At 36.7% G+C, this 18,350-nt stretch overlaps 3 protein-coding genes across 8 annotated transcripts; 2 read left to right on the forward strand and 1 right to left on the reverse strand.

Moving 5' to 3' along the window:
• Positions 1–366: 366 nt before the first annotated feature.
• Positions 367–3,962, forward strand: phkg2 (phosphorylase kinase, gamma 2 (testis)). Its single transcript, XM_051418250.1, has 10 exons — positions 367–527; positions 884–995; positions 1,093–1,268; positions 1,361–1,415; positions 1,493–1,558; positions 1,886–2,049; positions 2,162–2,252; positions 2,394–2,547; positions 2,677–2,802; positions 2,924–3,962. Exons 2-10 carry the CDS (start codon positions 901–903, stop codon positions 3,167–3,169), a joined length of 1,173 nt encoding a protein of 390 aa, XP_051274210.1. The 5' UTR covers positions 367–527; positions 884–900; the 3' UTR covers positions 3,170–3,962.
• Positions 3,804–6,417, reverse strand: cfap119 (cilia and flagella associated protein 119). Of its 4 annotated transcripts, none has more exons than XM_051418254.1 (10): positions 6,308–6,417; positions 6,136–6,209; positions 5,904–5,938; positions 5,740–5,805; positions 5,479–5,642; positions 5,134–5,204; positions 4,926–5,042; positions 4,726–4,804; positions 4,244–4,315; positions 3,804–4,149 (listed from the first exon to the last, which is right to left on the reverse strand). In XM_051418254.1, the coding sequence occupies exons 2-10, from the start codon at positions 6,151–6,153 to the stop codon at positions 3,995–3,997; spliced, it is 777 nt and encodes a 258-aa protein (XP_051274214.1). In that variant the 5' UTR covers positions 6,154–6,209; positions 6,308–6,417; the 3' UTR covers positions 3,804–3,994. The 4 variants fall into 4 exon arrangements, with proteins under 4 accessions (XP_051274214.1, XP_051274212.1, XP_051274215.1 ...); XM_051418252.1 differs by having other exon boundaries at positions 4,244–4,318; XM_051418255.1 differs by having other exon boundaries at positions 4,244–4,318; positions 5,740–5,800; positions 6,136–6,228; positions 6,308–6,398.
• Positions 6,418–9,805: 3,388 nt separating this feature from the next.
• On the forward strand, positions 9,806–16,628 carry si:dkey-220f10.4 (tubby protein homolog). Of its 3 annotated transcripts, none has more exons than XM_051418021.1 (13): positions 9,806–9,977; positions 10,363–10,424; positions 11,433–11,592; positions 11,721–11,951; positions 12,089–12,229; positions 12,359–12,517; positions 12,599–12,759; positions 12,845–13,006; positions 13,104–13,216; positions 15,422–15,536; positions 15,633–15,731; positions 15,842–16,013; positions 16,132–16,628. In XM_051418021.1, the coding sequence occupies exons 2-13, from the start codon at positions 10,383–10,385 to the stop codon at positions 16,263–16,265; spliced, it is 1,689 nt and encodes a 562-aa protein (XP_051273981.1). In that variant the 5' UTR covers positions 9,806–9,977; positions 10,363–10,382; the 3' UTR covers positions 16,266–16,628. The 3 variants fall into 3 exon arrangements, with proteins under 3 accessions (XP_051273981.1, XP_051273983.1, XP_051273982.1); XM_051418023.1 differs by having other exon boundaries at positions 12,089–12,223; XM_051418022.1 differs by having other exon boundaries at positions 10,366–10,424.
• Positions 16,629–18,350: the final 1,722 nt, after the last annotated feature.

Here is an 18,350-nt window from a genome sequence, read left to right on the forward strand (position 1 = left end):
TTATGTGCTGTAGCTGTTTTTTGTATTCTGTAGTATTTAAATATATATATATTTTGATTTCCTTTTTGATTAGTGCTTTTACCTTTCCAAAATCAAAGTATTATCATTATATTCCTTATATTTATACGGCAATGCACATCCACAGAGTATTTTTTTTTTAAAGAAAGAAATCATAAACAATAAACATCAGTTGTACTACATTATTTGGGTATCTTGCCCTAAAATGTAGCTACTAAACCCTAAAAATACCATATTATTATTATTATTATTATTATTATTATTATTATTATTATTATTATTATCATTATCATTATTATTAAATGAACCGTGCTGCAATCCCCACTCCGGCCTCACGGGGGCAGTACTGCCACACTGTGTAATAACAGGCTACAGGCAGTTTCGAGGAATGTGAGTAGAATGTAAACAGAGCTCAGGCGGTAGCTAACGGTTGTTGCTCGGTAACTAACTCTTTGATATTGTCGCCGCTGAATCGGACTCACTTATGGCTTCACGATAGGTTTCTCGAGGTGAGATGGCACTGTTTTACTGATTCCTTAATTCCGCCGTCTTCCTTCCCCTTGTTGTCGTTTGATAGCATACACGGTGAGTAGCTTCCTTGATAGTACGGTCAGTGAACCTGCTGCAGCAGCAAGGCCAAATGAAAGAGTTAGCTCACTGTCATGATGGACCAAATAACAGTAGGGAGGTTATATATAATGTGTGTGTGTCTATGTAGCGAGCAGATCCCAACAATGTCCCGCTAACTAGGATTAATTTAAAGCAATACAAACACTTCCTAGTCAGGAGTGATCAGTAGTTCCTGTTACAAAACATGCAGCACTGTTACAGAGTGACACATGTGACTGACAATTTTTTGTTATAGATTCATATGCTGTCACCATGACCAAAGACATAGTTGTTGGAGATGAACTACCAGACTGGGTGGGGGCCAAGGAGTTTTACCAGAAATATGACCCCAAAGAGGTGATTGGCAGGTGAGTCCAGCAAAATAACCTGAAATGTGATCCCAGTTGTCTGTTGGGACGATGAAATAAAAACCCCATGCTGTAATCTGTGGGAATGCTTTCTCAGGGGTGTGAGCAGTGTGGTGCGCAGGTGTGTGCACAGACACACGGCTCAGGAGCTGGCAGTGAAGATTATTGAGATCACAGCGGAGAAGATGACCGTTCAGCAGCTGGAGGAGGTGAAAACCTCTACCCTGAAGGAGATCCAAGTCCTCAACATGGTGAAGGGACATTCCTCAATCAGTATGTTGGACTTCTACTCTTTTGGACACTTTCATGTTCTCTTCTTGGGGATTCAAAAGTTCTAAAACCTTGTTATGTTTTTTTTCCTTTAGTTACTCTCATTGATTCCTATGAGTCCACAACTTTCATATTTTTGGTGTTTGACCTGTAAGTATTACAACAAATACGACTGAATACGACATGAATGTTGGAGAATAGCATCAATCTCTTGTTTTCATTTACAGCATGAGGCGAGGAGAGCTGTTTGACTACCTCACAGAAAAAGTGACTCTGAGTGAGAAGGAAACCAGGTGAGCTCCAGCATCAACACAACCTTTCAGCTAATTCAGTCTGGCAGCATTTTGGCCAGTGTCACACTCTTGTAGCAGAACAAAGTTCGGCCTTATTAAAGCTTTATAACTGTGTGTCCGCCGCCAAATCATTTATTATTTACATTTCTGCAGAACATTTTCCAAAATATACCCTGATTTTATGGTGCAGTGAATGTGTTTCTCAAGCTGAAGTTTCTTTTCAGACAAAAGTTGACTTGAAAGTTACAGCCCATGGTTTGGGAAATAAATGAAGCCAATGGCCGCCTGGAAATGATGATGTCTTTTGTAAAACCCATTGGTCTACAGGAGCATGATGCGAGCTCTGCTGGAGGCCGTGCAGTACCTCCACTCCCTGAACATCATCCACCGGGACTTGAAACCTGAGAATATTCTCCTGGATGATCAGGGACACATCAAACTGTCCGACTTTGGATTCTCAGTGCAGCTACAGCCTGGAGAGAAACTTAGAGGTACATTAGTATAAAATGATGACTGAAGGTCAATATTAAAGATCTTTAGATGTGTGAATCATTTGTTTAGACACAGGTTCAAATGATCTGTTTTCTCTTTTGTTCTAATTAGAGCTTTGTGGCACACCTGGTTATCTGGCCCCTGAAATACTGAAATGTTCAATGGATGAAATGCACACAGGCTATGGCAAAGAGGTTGATCTGTAAGTCTTCCATTTTGTCAACAACATTTATTTAAAGTAACATTTATATGAGTGTATATATCCCAAACATCATCCTAGGTTTTGTCCCCTAAATGTTGTTCCTAATTCTTGCTCACTTGTTTTGATGCATGCATTGGAAAGCTGGGCGTGTGGAGTGATCCTTTTCACTTTACTGGCCGGCTCGCCACCGTTCTGGCATCGCAAACAGATGCTGATGCTGAGGATGATCATGGAGGGTCGCTATCAGTTCAGCTCCCCAGAGTGGGACGACAGGTCTGACACTGTGAAAGACCTGGTAAGACTGATAAACCTTAATGTTTGATGTTTCATTTCAGTTTATAAAGTAAGATACCTTCAGCAGAAAACAGAATATGTGACAAAATCATGAGGTTAAACCATAAAGCTATTTGTTTGTGCTGCTCAGATTTCCAGGCTGCTGGTGGTGGACCCGGCTGTCCGTCTCACTGCTGAGCAAGCCTTAGCTCATCCCTTCTTCAGACTGTACCAGAAGGAGAATGTGCGTCTCTTCAGTCCTAGAAAGACCTTTAGGGTAGGTCACTGGGTTGACTTGGCTTTTTTAATTTTTTTTTTTATGGCAGCAGATTTAAGATTTTAAACCAAAAAAAACAAAAATCTCTCTTCTCATCTGTTTTTCTTTCACGCTCCCTCAGGTGTTGATCGTCAGTGTGCTGGCCTGTATCAGGATGTACAGCCGTTACCGCAGGGCTCGGCCGCTCACACGCGAGGTACTGGCCAGAGACCCGTACTCTCTTCGCGGTGTCCGCAAACTCATTGACGGTTGCGCCTTCCGCATCTATGGGCACTGGGTGAAGAAAGGGGAGCAGCAGAACCGAGCCGCCCTCTTTCAGAACACAGCTAAGATCATGCTGCTTGGCCTGGAGGACTTTGAAGCATAAAAGGTTAACCTCATTCCTAACCACCTTGATTTTTATTTAAACATTCACATGCGCTGCCATGTCAGCGTTTGTCTTGTCGCATTACTGTGTTTAATTTTAATATTAGGAATTCAGGGACCTGGATGTTTGTATGCCTTAATGTGCACTGTGGTCCTGCGAGTTAAAGATAAGCATGCATTATCTGTGCTTTCATCCAAGTTTGTGGGTTTGAAACTCCTCTTGTCAGGTCATCATGTTTGCAGTGCCAGTTTGCAGAAGAGAACACGTTGCACAATCGTTTGAATAAACACGTCACATAAAGGTATATTTTATACATTTAGGATTTTAGATCTATAGGTCAGTTATAACTGAGGAGAGGATGTGTTTCTAAGCACTGTTTGGCTGAAGTGAACATAAAGCACTGTGATTAATTATTTAAAATATAATTATATATACATATTGTAACAGGGCTCAGATTTACAGATATTTCAGTGTTACAAATCTGCAGCGGAGGGCATGTATACAGTGTTTTTGGTAGAGAATCCTGTAGCTGTCATGCATGCAGACATTCCTTAATAGGAAACCTACTTACACTAACTGTGATGACTGTCTGTGACTGTATTTCCTATTAAAACTAACAAACACAATTCCCAACTCAGTTCATTCCCCAGTTTAATAAATGGCACTTTTCCTGAAAGTGCCTGCCTGAGAAATGTACAGTAATTGTACAAATGCAGATAGAAATTGTACTGTATATGAAAAAAAAGAAACAAGTTGTATTAACAATAAAAACAAATGTTTGAGTCAGAATTTACTCATTTTGTGTGAGTTCTTATTTGAAATTCATTATTTTTTGGCCTTGTGGTTGAGTTGTGGAGATTCTAGGGCTCGGTTGTGTTGTCCTGCAATTTCTTTCATTCGCTGATCTAGTTGTCCGGACACAAGCATCATCTGCTCTTTGACCTCTTTCTCTATCAGCGCCTTCAGTTCTGAGTTTGAACCTGAAAGTGAGGAAATGAAGCAGATACAATACACCAGTTAGAGTGCACTTGACTTAAACATTTATTTCTGCACAGTCTTTTTTTATGATCTTACCGAGCGTGTCTCCCTCTGACTCTGCAATGGATGCTTCTTGTGTTTGAGGGCCGCTGTCTGTCTTTGCTTCTGCTTCTTTGTCAATCACATTTCGGGTGCAGGAAAAGTAGTTAAAAGTGTTAATAAATCTTGTCCAAGGTTGTCTAGAATATCAAGAATATTCAGATTTTCCATGTAACACAACATAAAATTGAAGACGTTTGTTAAGAGCGAGGAGATTGAAGTCATTTTTATGTTTATGGGTTTTCAAAAACAATGAGAAGTTCGTAAATTTGATGCATTTACATTATATAATTTAGTGTTTTGCCTTTTCTTACTCTTCCACATTCTATATTTTCGTTGCCCAGCCTCGTTCTTAAAATTTTTAATTGCTTTTATTCAGTCCTAGTTGCATGCTAAAAGTTTTGAAAACCTTTTAAACCTTTTTCATGCTTCCTAGAACATTTGTGTTTCTACAACTGCTGATACGCTGTAATTATTACCTGGAGCAGAAGAATCCTCCATAGTGTGTTTATCCTGGTCTGGGATCCCAGAGTAAATCAAAGACAAATCAAGTTTTACCTGTGAAAATTAATACTAAAAATATCATTATTCTCTCCAGATTGTATTTTAACTTTACTAAAATAAAATATGAATCAAAGCAGAACCATTTGTGCAGAATAATTAATTTCCGATTTCTTACCTGTGGAGTGAAAATATATTTGTACAGTTTGTAGTGTCTCACATAGCTGTTGTGTATGTACTGTAAGATACAGCTCACCTCCTCAGAGCTGAAGAGATTGATACTAAAGGGAGGTCTCTGTAGTGGGCAAACACGAAATACATTACATTCCTAAAAATGTACAGGTGTTGAAACAATATTGTGAGTAAAAAAAGATTGTTTTACAGACCCTGACTGAGTGACAGAGAAGTAGCTCCTTGCAGTATTTGAAACACTGCTCTATGTTGTTAAGTGGAGTTTCTGCAAGAAAATAGTTTCAAACACATTTTGTGTGAAGTTAAGGAACATTTAAATGAATTATTTGAACAAATCAACCTATAATATTTGCCCAGCAGCATACTGTATTTTGCCATACCATCTAAATATTGAATTGGTTGTCACAGTTACTATTAGTATGTAGTTAGTATGAACTGTGTCAGCTGCAGAGGTAGCTTGTACATCATCAATGTTGAAAGCCAGTTCCATTTCAAACTACTAACTTAGATGACTGTGACAATAATATGATTTTACTTACGTATGTTAGCCTCATGAATGGACTTGATGATGGACAAGAGAGCAGACGTTTGTTCTTTTTTGAAGCTGTGCTCTCTGCAGAAGAGCACAGTCTGCACATACATCTCCAGCAGAACTCCTCTTCTGGGTTCAGGGAGGTCGATGCCAAACACACTGCATAAAGCACTGCCACAGAACATAAGAAACAGTCATTGATCAGTGCTGTGTGATTTTGTATCAATAGATAGATGTGTTTCTGGTATACATAAACAGGGGCAGAAACCTCTCCAGATCAGGAACGGATTGCATTTTGTCTACCTCCTCCATGTCATGGTAGCTTACATCTGTCCTGAAAGAACACCCAGGGTTCAGGTTCAGACATTAGGTTTAGTCATAAATAAAGCAGCAAACGGTCCAAATGATCGGGATTGTGGACACAGCTCTCACCATAGCATCACTTTAGCTTTCAGGGTCTGTGGTTCCTACAAAACAAAACAATGCTTGCTTAATATGCAATGCATTACAAGGCAATAAGAATAGTTGTATATAGTGTATAATATAAATCTTTATATTTGAATTATGATTTAAAAAATCAAAGGAGGTTAAACGAGCAGACGGTAAAGTGAACCCAGCTGCTAATCTAACGTTAGATAAAACAAGCTAAATGTATAGAGCCTACCTTTATTCTCGTTTCCATGTTTTATTTCTTTTGCCGAGTTATAAATTGAGCAAACTGAAGACGGTGAAAAGCAGCTGAAAAACAGAGGTACGACTGATTTGATTATGTCATTAAAAGGTATCGATTGTTTGTTTGTCTTTTTAACATGTAACAGCATTAGGAGAAACCTTACCTTGACCCAAACAGACTTTAATGAAGCTAAATAATTTCCTGTTTGGCTGTATCCTAGCAACAGTATATCCTTTTTTTCCCCGGTTTAGCGCGTGGTACAATCATGAAAAACAGAAACACCCACTAATACTACTAATACTAATACTAATACTACTAATACTAATACTACCACTAATGCTAATACTACTAATACTACTAATACTAATACTACTACTAATACTAATACTAATACTAATACTAATACTACTAATACTAATACTACCACTAATGCTAATACTACTAATACTACTAATACTAATACTACTACTAATACTAATACTACCACTAATGCTAATACTACTAATACTACTAATACTAATACTACTAATACTAATACTACCACTAATGCTAATACTACTAATACTACTAATACTAATACTACTACTAATACTAATACTACCACTAATGCTAATACCACTAATACTACTAATACTAATACTACCACTAATGCTAATACTACTAATACTAATACTACTACTAATACTAATACTAATACTAATACTACTAATACTAATACTACCACTAATGCTAATACCACTAATACTACTAATACTAATACTACCACTAATGCTAATACTACTAATACTACTAATACTAATACTACTAATACTAATACTACCACTAATGCTAATACCACTAATACTACTAATACTACTAATACTAATACTACTACTAATACTAATACTACTAATACTAATACTACCACTAATGCTAGTACCACTAATACTACTAATACTAATACTACCACTAATGCTAATACTACATATACTACTAATACTAATACTACTAATACTAATACTACCACTAATGCTAATACTACTAATACTAATACTACTACTACTACTACTAATACTACTAATACTAATACTACTAATACCACTAATACTACTAATACTAATACTACCACTAATACTAATACTACTACTACTACTACTACTACTACTACTACTAATACTACTAATACTAATACTACTAATACCACTAATACTACTAATACCACTAATACTACTAATACTAATACTACCACTAATACTACCACTAATACTAATACTACTACAACTAATACTACTACTACTACTACTACTACTACTAATACTAATACTACTAATACTAATACTACTAATACTAATACTACTAATACCACTAATACTACTAATACTAATACTACCACTAATGCTAATACTACTAATACTAATACTACTACTACTACTAATACTAATACTACTAATACCACTAATACTACTAATACTAATACTACTAATACCACTACTACTACTAATACTAATACTACTAATACTAATACTACTAATACCACTAATACTACTAATACTACTAATACTAATACTACTAATACCACTAATACTACTAATACTACTACCACTACTACCACTAATACCACTAATACTAATACTACTACTACCACTAATACTACTACTACCACTAATACTAATACTACTAATACTACTAATACCACTAATACTAATACTACTAATACCACTAATACTACTAATACTAATACTACTAATACCACTAATACCACTAATACTAATACTACTAATACTACTAATACTACTAATACTAATACTACTAATACCACTAATACTAATACCACTACTACCACTAATGCTAATACTACTAATACTACTAATACTAATACCACTAATACCACTAATACTAATACCACTACTACCACTAATATCACTAATACTACTAATACTACTACTACCACTAATACCACTAATACTACTACTAATACTAATACTACTACTACCACCACTAATACTACTAATACTACTACTACTAATACTACTACTACCACTACTACCACTAATACTACTAATACTAATAATACCACTACTACCACTAATATCACTAATACTACTAATACTACTACTACCACTACTACTACTAATAGCACTAATACTACTACTAATACTAATACTACTACTGCCACTAATAGCACTAATACCCCTAATACTACTAATACTACTACTAATACTACTACTACCACTAATAGCACTAATACTACTACTAATACTAATACTACTAATACTACTACTAATAATAATACCACTACTACCACTGCTACCACTAATACCACTAATACTACTACTACCACTACTACCACTAATAGCACTAATACTACTACTAATACTAATACTACTACTACCACTAATACTACTAATACTACTAATACTAATAATACTAATACTACCACTAATACCACTAATACCACTAATACTACTAATACTACTACTACCACTAATACTACTAATACCACTACTACCACTAATACCACTAATACTAATATTACCACTACTACCACTAATAGCACTAATACTACTACTAATACTAATACTAATACTACTACTACCACTAATACCACTAATACTAATACCACTAAAACTACTAATGCTAATACCACTACTACCACTAATACTACTAATATTAATCCTAATACTACTAGTACTACTAATACTACCACTAATAATAATAATACTATATCTACTACTACTACTATACTAATACTACTACTACTACTAATAATAATAATAATAATAATACTATTACTACTACTACTACTACTACTACTACTACTAATACTACTGCTACTATAATGATACTACTACTACTACTACCAACCCATATAAATTATATTTAATACATTTTTAAAAAAGTATAATATCGGTTAACAATGCAAATATAAATGTATAAAAACCTTAATTTTCGGGCTGTTTAAAAACACCTATATGAATATATATAATGTAAAACCCTGATGAAATAAAAAATTGTAAAAGAAAAACAAATTGAAACGTCAGCTAGGCATCACTCATATTTTATTTTATTGATTATAACTCTGTCAAAAGACCTAAAACACAGAACTACCCACCCTAAATGATAAAATACAATAAAGCTTAGCTTAATCAATCATTAAAAAAAAGAAATCAATAAAATTTAAATGTTATCATCACTCATAGATGGTTATTTATATTTCATTTCATTTCATTTCGAAAATTGTCTTTTTGAGTCCACTGGCAAAAATATATGACTTTCACTATTCGTTAGACTATACCACTGTATTACCACTACTAACTGAACTTTGTGTATTAGGCCAAAGAACCAAAAGTACTGTATACGCATTTGTAGATTTATAAAAATATTAAACACATATAAAATACATATACAAATACTACTAACAAAACACAATTCAACCAAACAAACCAGGCTATTAAATATAAGTAAAAAACTGCAAACAAGCGTCAGTGTACCAAAACTGTAAGAAAACACTGCTACAAACATAAACAAACAACTAAATACAACAACAACAAAGACATGAACGGTATATTATATGAATTAAACGCGGAGTTGTTGGATTTTATTTCACGGCTCTCCATCGCCGCTGCATGGCAGCTGTATCCATGGCAACGAGATAAACCTGCCTGAGTGTCCCGCTAATAGCCAATGTCTGCTTGTGTTGATGCTTTCTGGGACGGTCTCGGTCATTTAACGGCACTCTGGGGGATGTGTTGTGTGTCGGTTGGGCCAAGTGAGGCGCGTTGGGTAATACTCGGAAGCTTTGGGGCAATTTGTGGTCACTGCTGCGACTTCCGTGTTTGACTGTTTACGCCTGGGTAAGTGATGTAGTAAAATGACAGGAGCAGGGCATCACCTCCCCGCTTCTCTTGTCTCACATTTCAGCTGTTACATTATGCCTTAGCATCTCCATAGAGCAGCCATGGAAAAGCTCGCCTTGCCCCCGAGACTGCTTGTCCATACTGACTGAGCTGTGCAGTGCAGTTTAAGAACATTATCCCCCTTTAATCCACTTTGCCTTCTGCTACATGCAGGTGGACAGACTGTCAGATGGAGCAGGGTGGCACAATCAAACACCCGTTTCCATATTTAAATGCTCTTTTATTTTGGAAACTGAACAATTTCTCTCATTGAACTTTGATGTTGGATTTCATCTGTTGTTTTTAAACGTCCTTAATTATCTACTGATTACTTTGTAATTAGCAGTGAGTCTTTACTCAGACATGGAGGACCCCGATATGCGACAACAAAAGCTGGACAACCAGGTAAAGAAACAAGGATTATTTGATGTAATTTACACATGAATAGGCCCATATATGTTTTGCTTTATTTTAAACTGGTACAAGAATCACAGTGCACTTCAAATAGTTTACAATGATGCTTTTAAGCTGATTGAGTAGATTTTTAGTTGTGTTCCTTTATATAAAACATATATGTAGGGTAATGATCATAGTCCATGCAGTGTAGTGTAGCAAAAACTGGAACATGTGTTTTAATTAGCTAATTAAAAAATTAGTTAACAAGTGGTTAAAAATGAGGCAGCAACAAATAAAGCTTTCTTGAGTCTCATGAGGTCATCATGGCTACCTGTGTCAGAACCACCTGCTGTTTGGAGCTACTGCACAACATTAAGTCACAGACTTGTTTAGTACAGTGTGTGAGCTACATAAATAACTTTTATCTGAAAGATCAGCAGATAATCAGTGCTACAAGTACTAATGCTAATAGTAGCTGTGGTAACCTTATAGTTAAATCCTGAATTAATACTTGTAGTAGTAGTAGTGGTAAAGTAGTAACAATAATGTATGGGAACCTGCATTTAAAATCTTGCATCCAGGATCAGTTGTTTGAACATCTTCAGCTGGCAATAGTCACAACGGGAAATCACTGTCTAGAATTTAATAAAACACAAAAAACAATATATTACAGATATATATATATAACTGTTCCAAAACTTTGTCTGCCTGGTTGCTGTCTTGGTTAAATAATAGAATATATATAATGTTATAATATTAGCTTATAATACCCATGGCTCAGGGTCAGTTGAGTTTAGTTGTCATATGTAGATCGAACATTGAAAGTGATCAAATTGTACATTAAGAAAGTCTTTTCTGGAGTGTAGCTAGTTGAAGGTTTTTGAGAGAAAAAATAATCAAAGATATCACTGTGCTGAATGTAAAGAGTTAAGATGCACTATTTTCTTTCTTCTAGTTTTATTCCCACTTATGAACATTGTGTGGAGACACTGTTGACAGTTTTCAATTCTCCCACAGCGTACCCTTTTGATAAAAAAGCAGCAAAAGAAGAGGGCTGATTCTCAAATGGTGGTAGCCAATCGGGACACGCGCCAAAAGAACCGCAAGCACAAAGCTTCCCGCTCGGATGAAACACCTCTGTTAATCAGCCAATCCCTGAGCAACACATCCCTGAGTGGTTAGTATTAGAATAACAGATAATTAGAACAACTTTAGACTTTTTAAAGAGAAAATCTAATTCCAAAGCAAAATAATGCTTTTTTCTTTAAAAATATTAAATACAAGTTTTTGTCTCTTTTCCTGGAGATCAAGTTGAACATGCCCATGATAACCCATTGGACGAGATCACATTGGGTGAATGCGACATGACAGCAAACATGATGTCAGATGAGATGCCTTCAGAGAAGCCTGTTACTCCCAAGAGAATGGACTTGGAGATTGACAAAGAGGCTGAGGTGAAGTGTGAAGTGGAGAATGATGCTCAGGTGGAGGGAAAAAAGACTAAGAAGAAAGAAGTGAAGAAAGAAAAAGCCAAACGTGAGTTTATTCTAATGAGAATGTGTTTCAGTGTGGTCTGGGGCTCTGCATGTTCTGTGTTCTCATGCATGCATGTGTAATGCTAAGAAGCACTTTGCTTTAATAAATAATTCATCAGAAACTCACTGCTTTTTCAGAGACGGAACAGAATGATGAACAGGAGACAGAGCAGGAAAAAGACAAGGAGAAAAAGGAGAAGAAAACAAAAAAGAAAGACAAAGTGAAAGAATCTGAAGACCCACAGAAGACAAACAAGACAACCAAACAAGAGCGTAAAAGTAACATCATCATTAACACATCAATGCTATGCATGATATCCTATGTGTGTTGTGTACAAGGAGGAAAAAACATTTGAATTGCCTCACAGTGTTCAAGATTAAGCTTTAACATTAACACATCCTTTGCAGAGAAGCACTTACTGGAGCCTCCAACCCAGGAGACAGAGTCAGTGGTGGAGGTGGCAAGTCCAAAGAAGAATAAACTTGATGAAAGTGACGATGAAGAGGAAGACGGGTCCCAGAGGCCTCTCCCTCAATCGCCTAAGAGGAAAAAACAACTCGACACATGTGAGCAATAGTGTGGCCTAGTGCATTTTATGATCGACGATAAGTTAAAGTTCAGATTAATGCTGCGTGTTATCTCCACAGCCAGGTGCCAAATAAGTGATGACAGCAAAGACGAGGAAACCCAGGAAAAGGAGAAAAAGGAGAAAAAGACAACCAAAGCAGAAAAAACTACGCCAAGTCTCGCCTCCCTTAACTCCAACTACAGGAAGGGTTCATCTTCAGGCAGTGAATCTGATGACAGAGTGAGACATTACCAACTGTTTGGAAACTTAAAAACTTATTTGGATTTGTCACAGAGAGCATATAAAATTAAATTTCTCATTTCAGTCATCCTCTCCGATGTCAGTGGAGGATCTTGAGAAGTTTGCTTTGCGTCCGGCCCCCAGAGATGTGACGATCCAGTGCAGGGTCACCAGGGACAGGAGGGGCATGGAGAAGGGCATTTACCCGACTTACTACCTCCACATGGAGAAGGAGGACGGCAAAAGGGTTGGCAAAACTGTAAAGCTATTCACGGCACAGGGATGGTAGTTCTAGTCTGTCTCTGTCTGTTCTAACATTTGTTTTTCATTGTGCCGTCACTAAGGTGTTCCTAATGGCAGGCAGAAAAAGGAAGAAATGCAAAACATCCAACTATCTCATCTCCACTGACCCGACAAACCTGTCCAGAGACACAAACTGCTACATTGGAAAACTAAGGTATGACTCTTTCATTTCTACCTTGTGAAAGAAAAGTAAACTAAATAATTTTGTCCTGATTTAATTTAATTTTTTTTCCTCTACTCAAAGGCTCCTCTTTTTTGTGAATTATCTTTATGCCTCCACCTCCTTTTACAATAGACTACCGCAGGAATGAGTCCTAAAACCCAGAACTGAGGTAACATTTTAGCTCCTGCCTCAAAGTCGATGGGATTTTGTCTTGATGCCGGAAATAAGGTTTTTGGTTAACACAACAGATTTTCAAGTTTTGTATAAAATAAAATACATGTGTGAAGTTTGAAGCCTCTTCATTTATTAGAAAAGGTGATTGCTAACAAGTGACTAAATGAGACTCCCGAGGTTCTCTGTGACATTAAACATCAGCATGCTGAACACAGAGACTTATCTTCTCACCTGTCCGCCTTTATAGCCTCATTGTGTTTATACTCACACTCTTGCAAAATATTCTAGCTCAAACTTTCCAACTTGTACATTTGATTTACACAGTTTACAAGTTGGAAGTTTAGTTGTCATGCGACCATGGGGTGGTTTGTTTATAGCCTAAAGTTAGCTTTTTCCCTCTGGCAATCACAGTTACGCTTAAAAAAATCCTAAAAGTGGTGTTAATTTATGAATATTATCTTGCCATACAAACTATGTGAGTATCATAAACCTTTGTTCACCACAGAGCTATCCTGGCTTTTTTTCATTGGCTTTTTGTTGATGGAACCAGGACGATGCTAACTACAAAAATATGTCACCCCTGCAAGCACTCTATTGGTCGTACAATGAGTTGGGGACACTTTTGAGTCAAAAGTCACTGTGATCTTAAAATGACCTTGACTAACTATAAGAATTGATGTGGTAATTATGACTAATTTTCACACAGATATTTAACGGTATACAGTGATGAAGTGATGAAATTTTTAACCCCAAAAGGTCAAAGTTCAACTTCAATGTGACATCATAAGATCACAGTGTTATTGGCCATTATTTAACATCATAACTCAGCAACAGAAGGGGAGATTATCACCGTATTTTACAGTTGGTCAGACACTGAATTGGTTTTGACTCAAAGGTCACCTTGACCTCAAAATAGCTGTAATTTAAGAATGAACTGACTGATTCCAAATATCACACATGTTGACTGGGACAACATAATGAGTTCACAATAACTAGCACAGTACGTGCTTTCATCTTTCCATCTCATCCATTCTGCCTTTCATGGCCTCATTCTCAATTTTGAGCATCATCGGAATAATGTGACAGCAAAAAACATTTTGTTGTGCACCTAGCTAATGATGATTGTGTGAGCACGACGTTTTGTTTAGCTATACTCTACAAGAATCCATCTTTACATTGTAATCAAGTACATGTGTAATGTATATTTACTGGAATGATACATATGTATCATCAGTAGTTATAGCTTTCATTTAGCCAGAAAATACACTTTATACCTTTCCTTAGTCTGAACAGACATCAATGTAAACTGCAGCTGGTTGGCGGAGGCACACAACCTTGGTGCGGTAATTCAGAACTCCTTTAGATAACATTCAGACATGCACTTCATAATGCTAAACAAGTGACTCTCAAACCTGGACCTGAAGTACTTATTTCTGTCAGACATTCTGACATGTCATAGCAGGAAAAATAGTAACCTTAATAAAAGCTGTGTTCCATTGAGGTGTCCCAATGTCCGGGCTCTGGTTTTGTGCCTAATGGCTACTGGGACACCCACATGGAGCAGAGTCATTGTTAATGTTATTAGTAACACCTGTGTTTCCTGCTATGGCAAGTAAAAACGTCTGTGGTGAAAAGGTGTCTATAAAAGAAAGTGTTGCAATAATTGTTTAAGACCTTTCTAAGTTTTCACTTCCATGATCCATCAGCATTGTAAATGGACAGACAATGAAAGCAGAGGATTCACAAGTTTAATTTACATTAGTTCCTTATCACTCCCAACCTACATGCTGTAGTTAATTGTAGGACATACTTCAGGCTGAAGGCAATATATAGCAAAAATCCAATTTTTCCTTTTTTAGGGCATTTTTTTATTTGGCATTTTGGTAATACCCCCTTGATTTGTGGAAGCAATCATTTTACATGGAAGTGAATGCACCCCATGTTTCTTAATTCCACAAACTTTTCATCTCCTACCTTGGCAGATTTCATATGATGTATCTGATGAGACTTTATTTATTTCAGGTCCAACGTTCTTGGTACAAAGTTTACAGTCTATGATGGAGGTGAAAACCCAGAGAAAAAGCCTTTCATCAAAGAGTGTGAGTCAGTGCGGCAAGAGCTGGCAGCAATTTGCTATGTGAGTTCAACTTTACTCGGTACACTTAATATCCCACTTAACACAGCATATCAAGAGATAAAAACCTCTAATACAACTGGCTTTTTGTGTTTCCAGGAGACAAATGTGCTGGGGTTTAAAGGTCCCAGGAAAATGACGGTGATCATCCCCGGCATGTTGGAGAACGATGAAAGAGTGTCCATTCGTCCGAAAACTGTACGTTTGATAAAGTAATCCTCAGTTTTTAAACCCTGTGAAGATGAAGAATGTGTGACATATAATGTGTGGATAGTGTGAAAATACTGAAATTTTTTTCCTTATTATAGGAACTTGATACTCTACTGGTCCGCCATGCGAACAGCAACACAGACAAACTGGTCACCCTGGTGAACAAATCCCCGAGCTGGAACGAACAGACTCAGTCGTACGTGCTTAACTTCCACGGACGTGTGACCCAGGCCTCTGTCAAGAACTTCCAGATCATCCACCCCGACAATGGTAAGATGTGACTTGTTTCTCTCATCTTCTGTCAGCAAACACAATGAAAATAGCTGTCTTGACTTCATTCCTAACATCACTGTGTCCTCTCCCCCCCGCGCTGATGTCCTTTACAGAGGGGATTACATAGTGATGCAGTTTGGCCGTGTAGCGGAGGACGTCTTCTCCATGGATTACAGTTTCCCCATGTGTGCCCTGCAAGCCTTTGCCATCACCCTGTCATCTTTTGATGGCAAACTGGCCTGTGAGTGACCCATGCTGGTGTGCCTCAAGTGCTTAACTAGATCCCTGATCTAGATAGAAACTTACAGTTTAAATTAAAGCTATACCCATGATTTTCCACAGGGTCATTTTTCATGGTTTGTATCCTGGTGCATTGTAACACTTTGCGTACAAAAGAATGCCACAGACTTAGACTTGTTTTATAGGTCCAGTATTATTGTACCACTGGTTTTATATTGAAGTGGAAGAACAGTCGTTTAAGTTAGTACATGTTAATTTAATGGTCATTCTTTTTATATTTTCCAGATATGTAAATTACTTGTTCAATTTAAATATTGAGGACAACTGTTTAAACACTACCAGTGAAAAATTAAATGATAATAATACATGGTTTGCATGTTTGCGAATGTTTTATTTCCCATTTTAAACAGAAATATAGATCTGTACTGTGTGTACTTTAATGTCTACTTGGTAAACAATCACAATCTTAAGCGGCAGGAGATTTTCCAACACAATTTTATGCTTCCAGAATCATCCCCTCAGATCTTCACCAGTCAGATTATGTGTTATTTTCCGGCCAAAAGTTATCTAGCTGTTTGCTATCGTCTTAAGAGTCTTTATCACAAAGAAGGAAGCATTTTTATCAAAGCACTTAAAAACTGAAAAAAGTACTTGTATCAGATGTTGCGGAACTGCAACAAGTTGCAGATAGAGGGAGAGATCAGGGTTTCTACTCTTGCACAATATAAAGACTTGAAGATGTTCCCTTCTCACAAGAATTTCATTGCTGATCTCAAGCACGTTCACACTGCTTCTCATGAGGCGACAGAGTCATTTCAGTTTCAGTGAATAGAAATAGGCCTCTGTTATGCTCTGTGGTAAAAATAAGGTGATCAGAAGTGCACAGATATTTTTGATGGCAAAAAAACAAAACCTCTGTTATCATATTGACATGACTAACTGCATGGTAATACGCTGTGTACTTGTTTCCTGTTCAAATGCTCTTCAAGGTATATTTTAAAAAATGGAGCCTTGAGTGTATCGTCTTCTTAACTTTCAACCTTTGCTAGTACTTGCTGCAACAAATGATAAAGTTAACCCTTACTTTACCATGCCCCCTTTGGACTACTAATGAACAGCAAAATGCATTTAAATACAAATCAAACTGAAAACAAACAACATAGTGTGTGTATGCCAGTTCAACTGAGTTTCAATTATAGTTGAACTGTGTTAGCCGGCTGAAGATGACTTCCTTTTGATTCTGTTGCAGATTACTTCATGTACAACCTAACACAGAGACATAGATACGCTACTGGTGTGTAAGTTAGTATGTATATAGTATAGTATAGTATAGTATAGTATAGTTTAGTATACAGCAGTGGTTCTCACTGAGCCACTGCAGGTAGGGTATGGATGACCAGGGGAAAGATATCAAGTGGAGCAATGTTGAATGAATATGATTTGTGAAGGAAAAATAAAGAAAGAGTTTGCTGGTGCTTTTGTGCTTACCTTAATTTCACTAAAATTACTTTTGGTTCCCCTCAAACTGTTAATGATTGCTAAAAATTGTGGGGTGTGAGGTGTGAAACCGTTCGAGAACTTCTAGTTTATAGCAACAAAATCACCTCAGAGGAAGACACTGTCAGCTCGTATCTTTTACAGAATCACCACAACACACAGCCGACGTTCAGCTGGCACTGCTCAACGCATTGCACAACACTCTGGTAAGTTGCACAATAATTGATATATTGCAATCTCAGGTTGCTCCACCTAGATTTAAAGATGTGTTTTGTCTGTTCAGTACATAAACAGAGCCACTTGGACCATTTGAAATAGATATCCCTAGATGAGTGAAGGGCAATCTTTATTTCTGTTAAAAATAATATAATTATTTTCAAAATTGTTTGCAGTGCTATATTTATGAGATTCAAATGTAATTGTTGAAAGAAAGTGAAAAGATATTTGATGTACACTATGAACCAAATTTAAAATATAGTCCTAAGGAGAATAAAAAAAAAATGTGCACAATCACATTTAGGTATGTAACCAATGTCCATAGAAATGGTTGTGTTTAGTGGTATCCAGTTTAAGGGGAAATAAGGGACCGAATTACAC

The sequence above is a fragment of the Dicentrarchus labrax genome, unplaced genomic scaffold (assembly GCF_905237075.1).
Source record: "Dicentrarchus labrax unplaced genomic scaffold, dlabrax2021, whole genome shotgun sequence".
NCBI classification, from domain to species: domain Eukaryota; kingdom Metazoa; phylum Chordata; class Actinopteri; family Moronidae; genus Dicentrarchus; species Dicentrarchus labrax.

Bases quoted from the DNA above. Each gene is read 5' to 3' on its own strand.
- cfap119 (XM_051418252.1), bottom strand. The intron at 5,205-5,478 runs GTAAGTAAAATC...ATTTTCTTGCAG, and splicing joins CATTCATGAGGCTAACATAC to AAACTCCACTTAACAACATA. The intron at 4,805-4,925 runs GTAAGAAATCGG...TAATTTTCACAG, and splicing joins AATATATTTTCACTCCACAG to GTAAAACTTGATTTGTCTTT.
- si:dkey-220f10.4 (XM_051418021.1), top strand. From the start codon at position 10,383: ATGGAGGACCCCGATATGCGACAACAAAAGCTGGACAACCAG. The intron at 15,537-15,632 runs GTGAGTTCAACT...TTGTGTTTCCAG, and splicing joins AGCTGGCAGCAATTTGCTAT to GAGACAAATGTGCTGGGGTT. The intron at 16,014-16,131 runs GTAAGATGTGAC...TCCTTTACAGAG, and splicing joins GATCATCCACCCCGACAATG to GGGATTACATAGTGATGCAG.
- phkg2 (XM_051418250.1), top strand. From the start codon at position 901: ATGACCAAAGACATAGTTGTTGGAGATGAACTACCAGACTGGGTGGGG. The intron at 2,050-2,161 runs GTACATTAGTAT...TGTTCTAATTAG, and splicing joins GCCTGGAGAGAAACTTAGAG to AGCTTTGTGGCACACCTGGT. The intron at 2,253-2,393 runs GTAAGTCTTCCA...TGCATTGGAAAG, and splicing joins TATGGCAAAGAGGTTGATCT to CTGGGCGTGTGGAGTGATCC.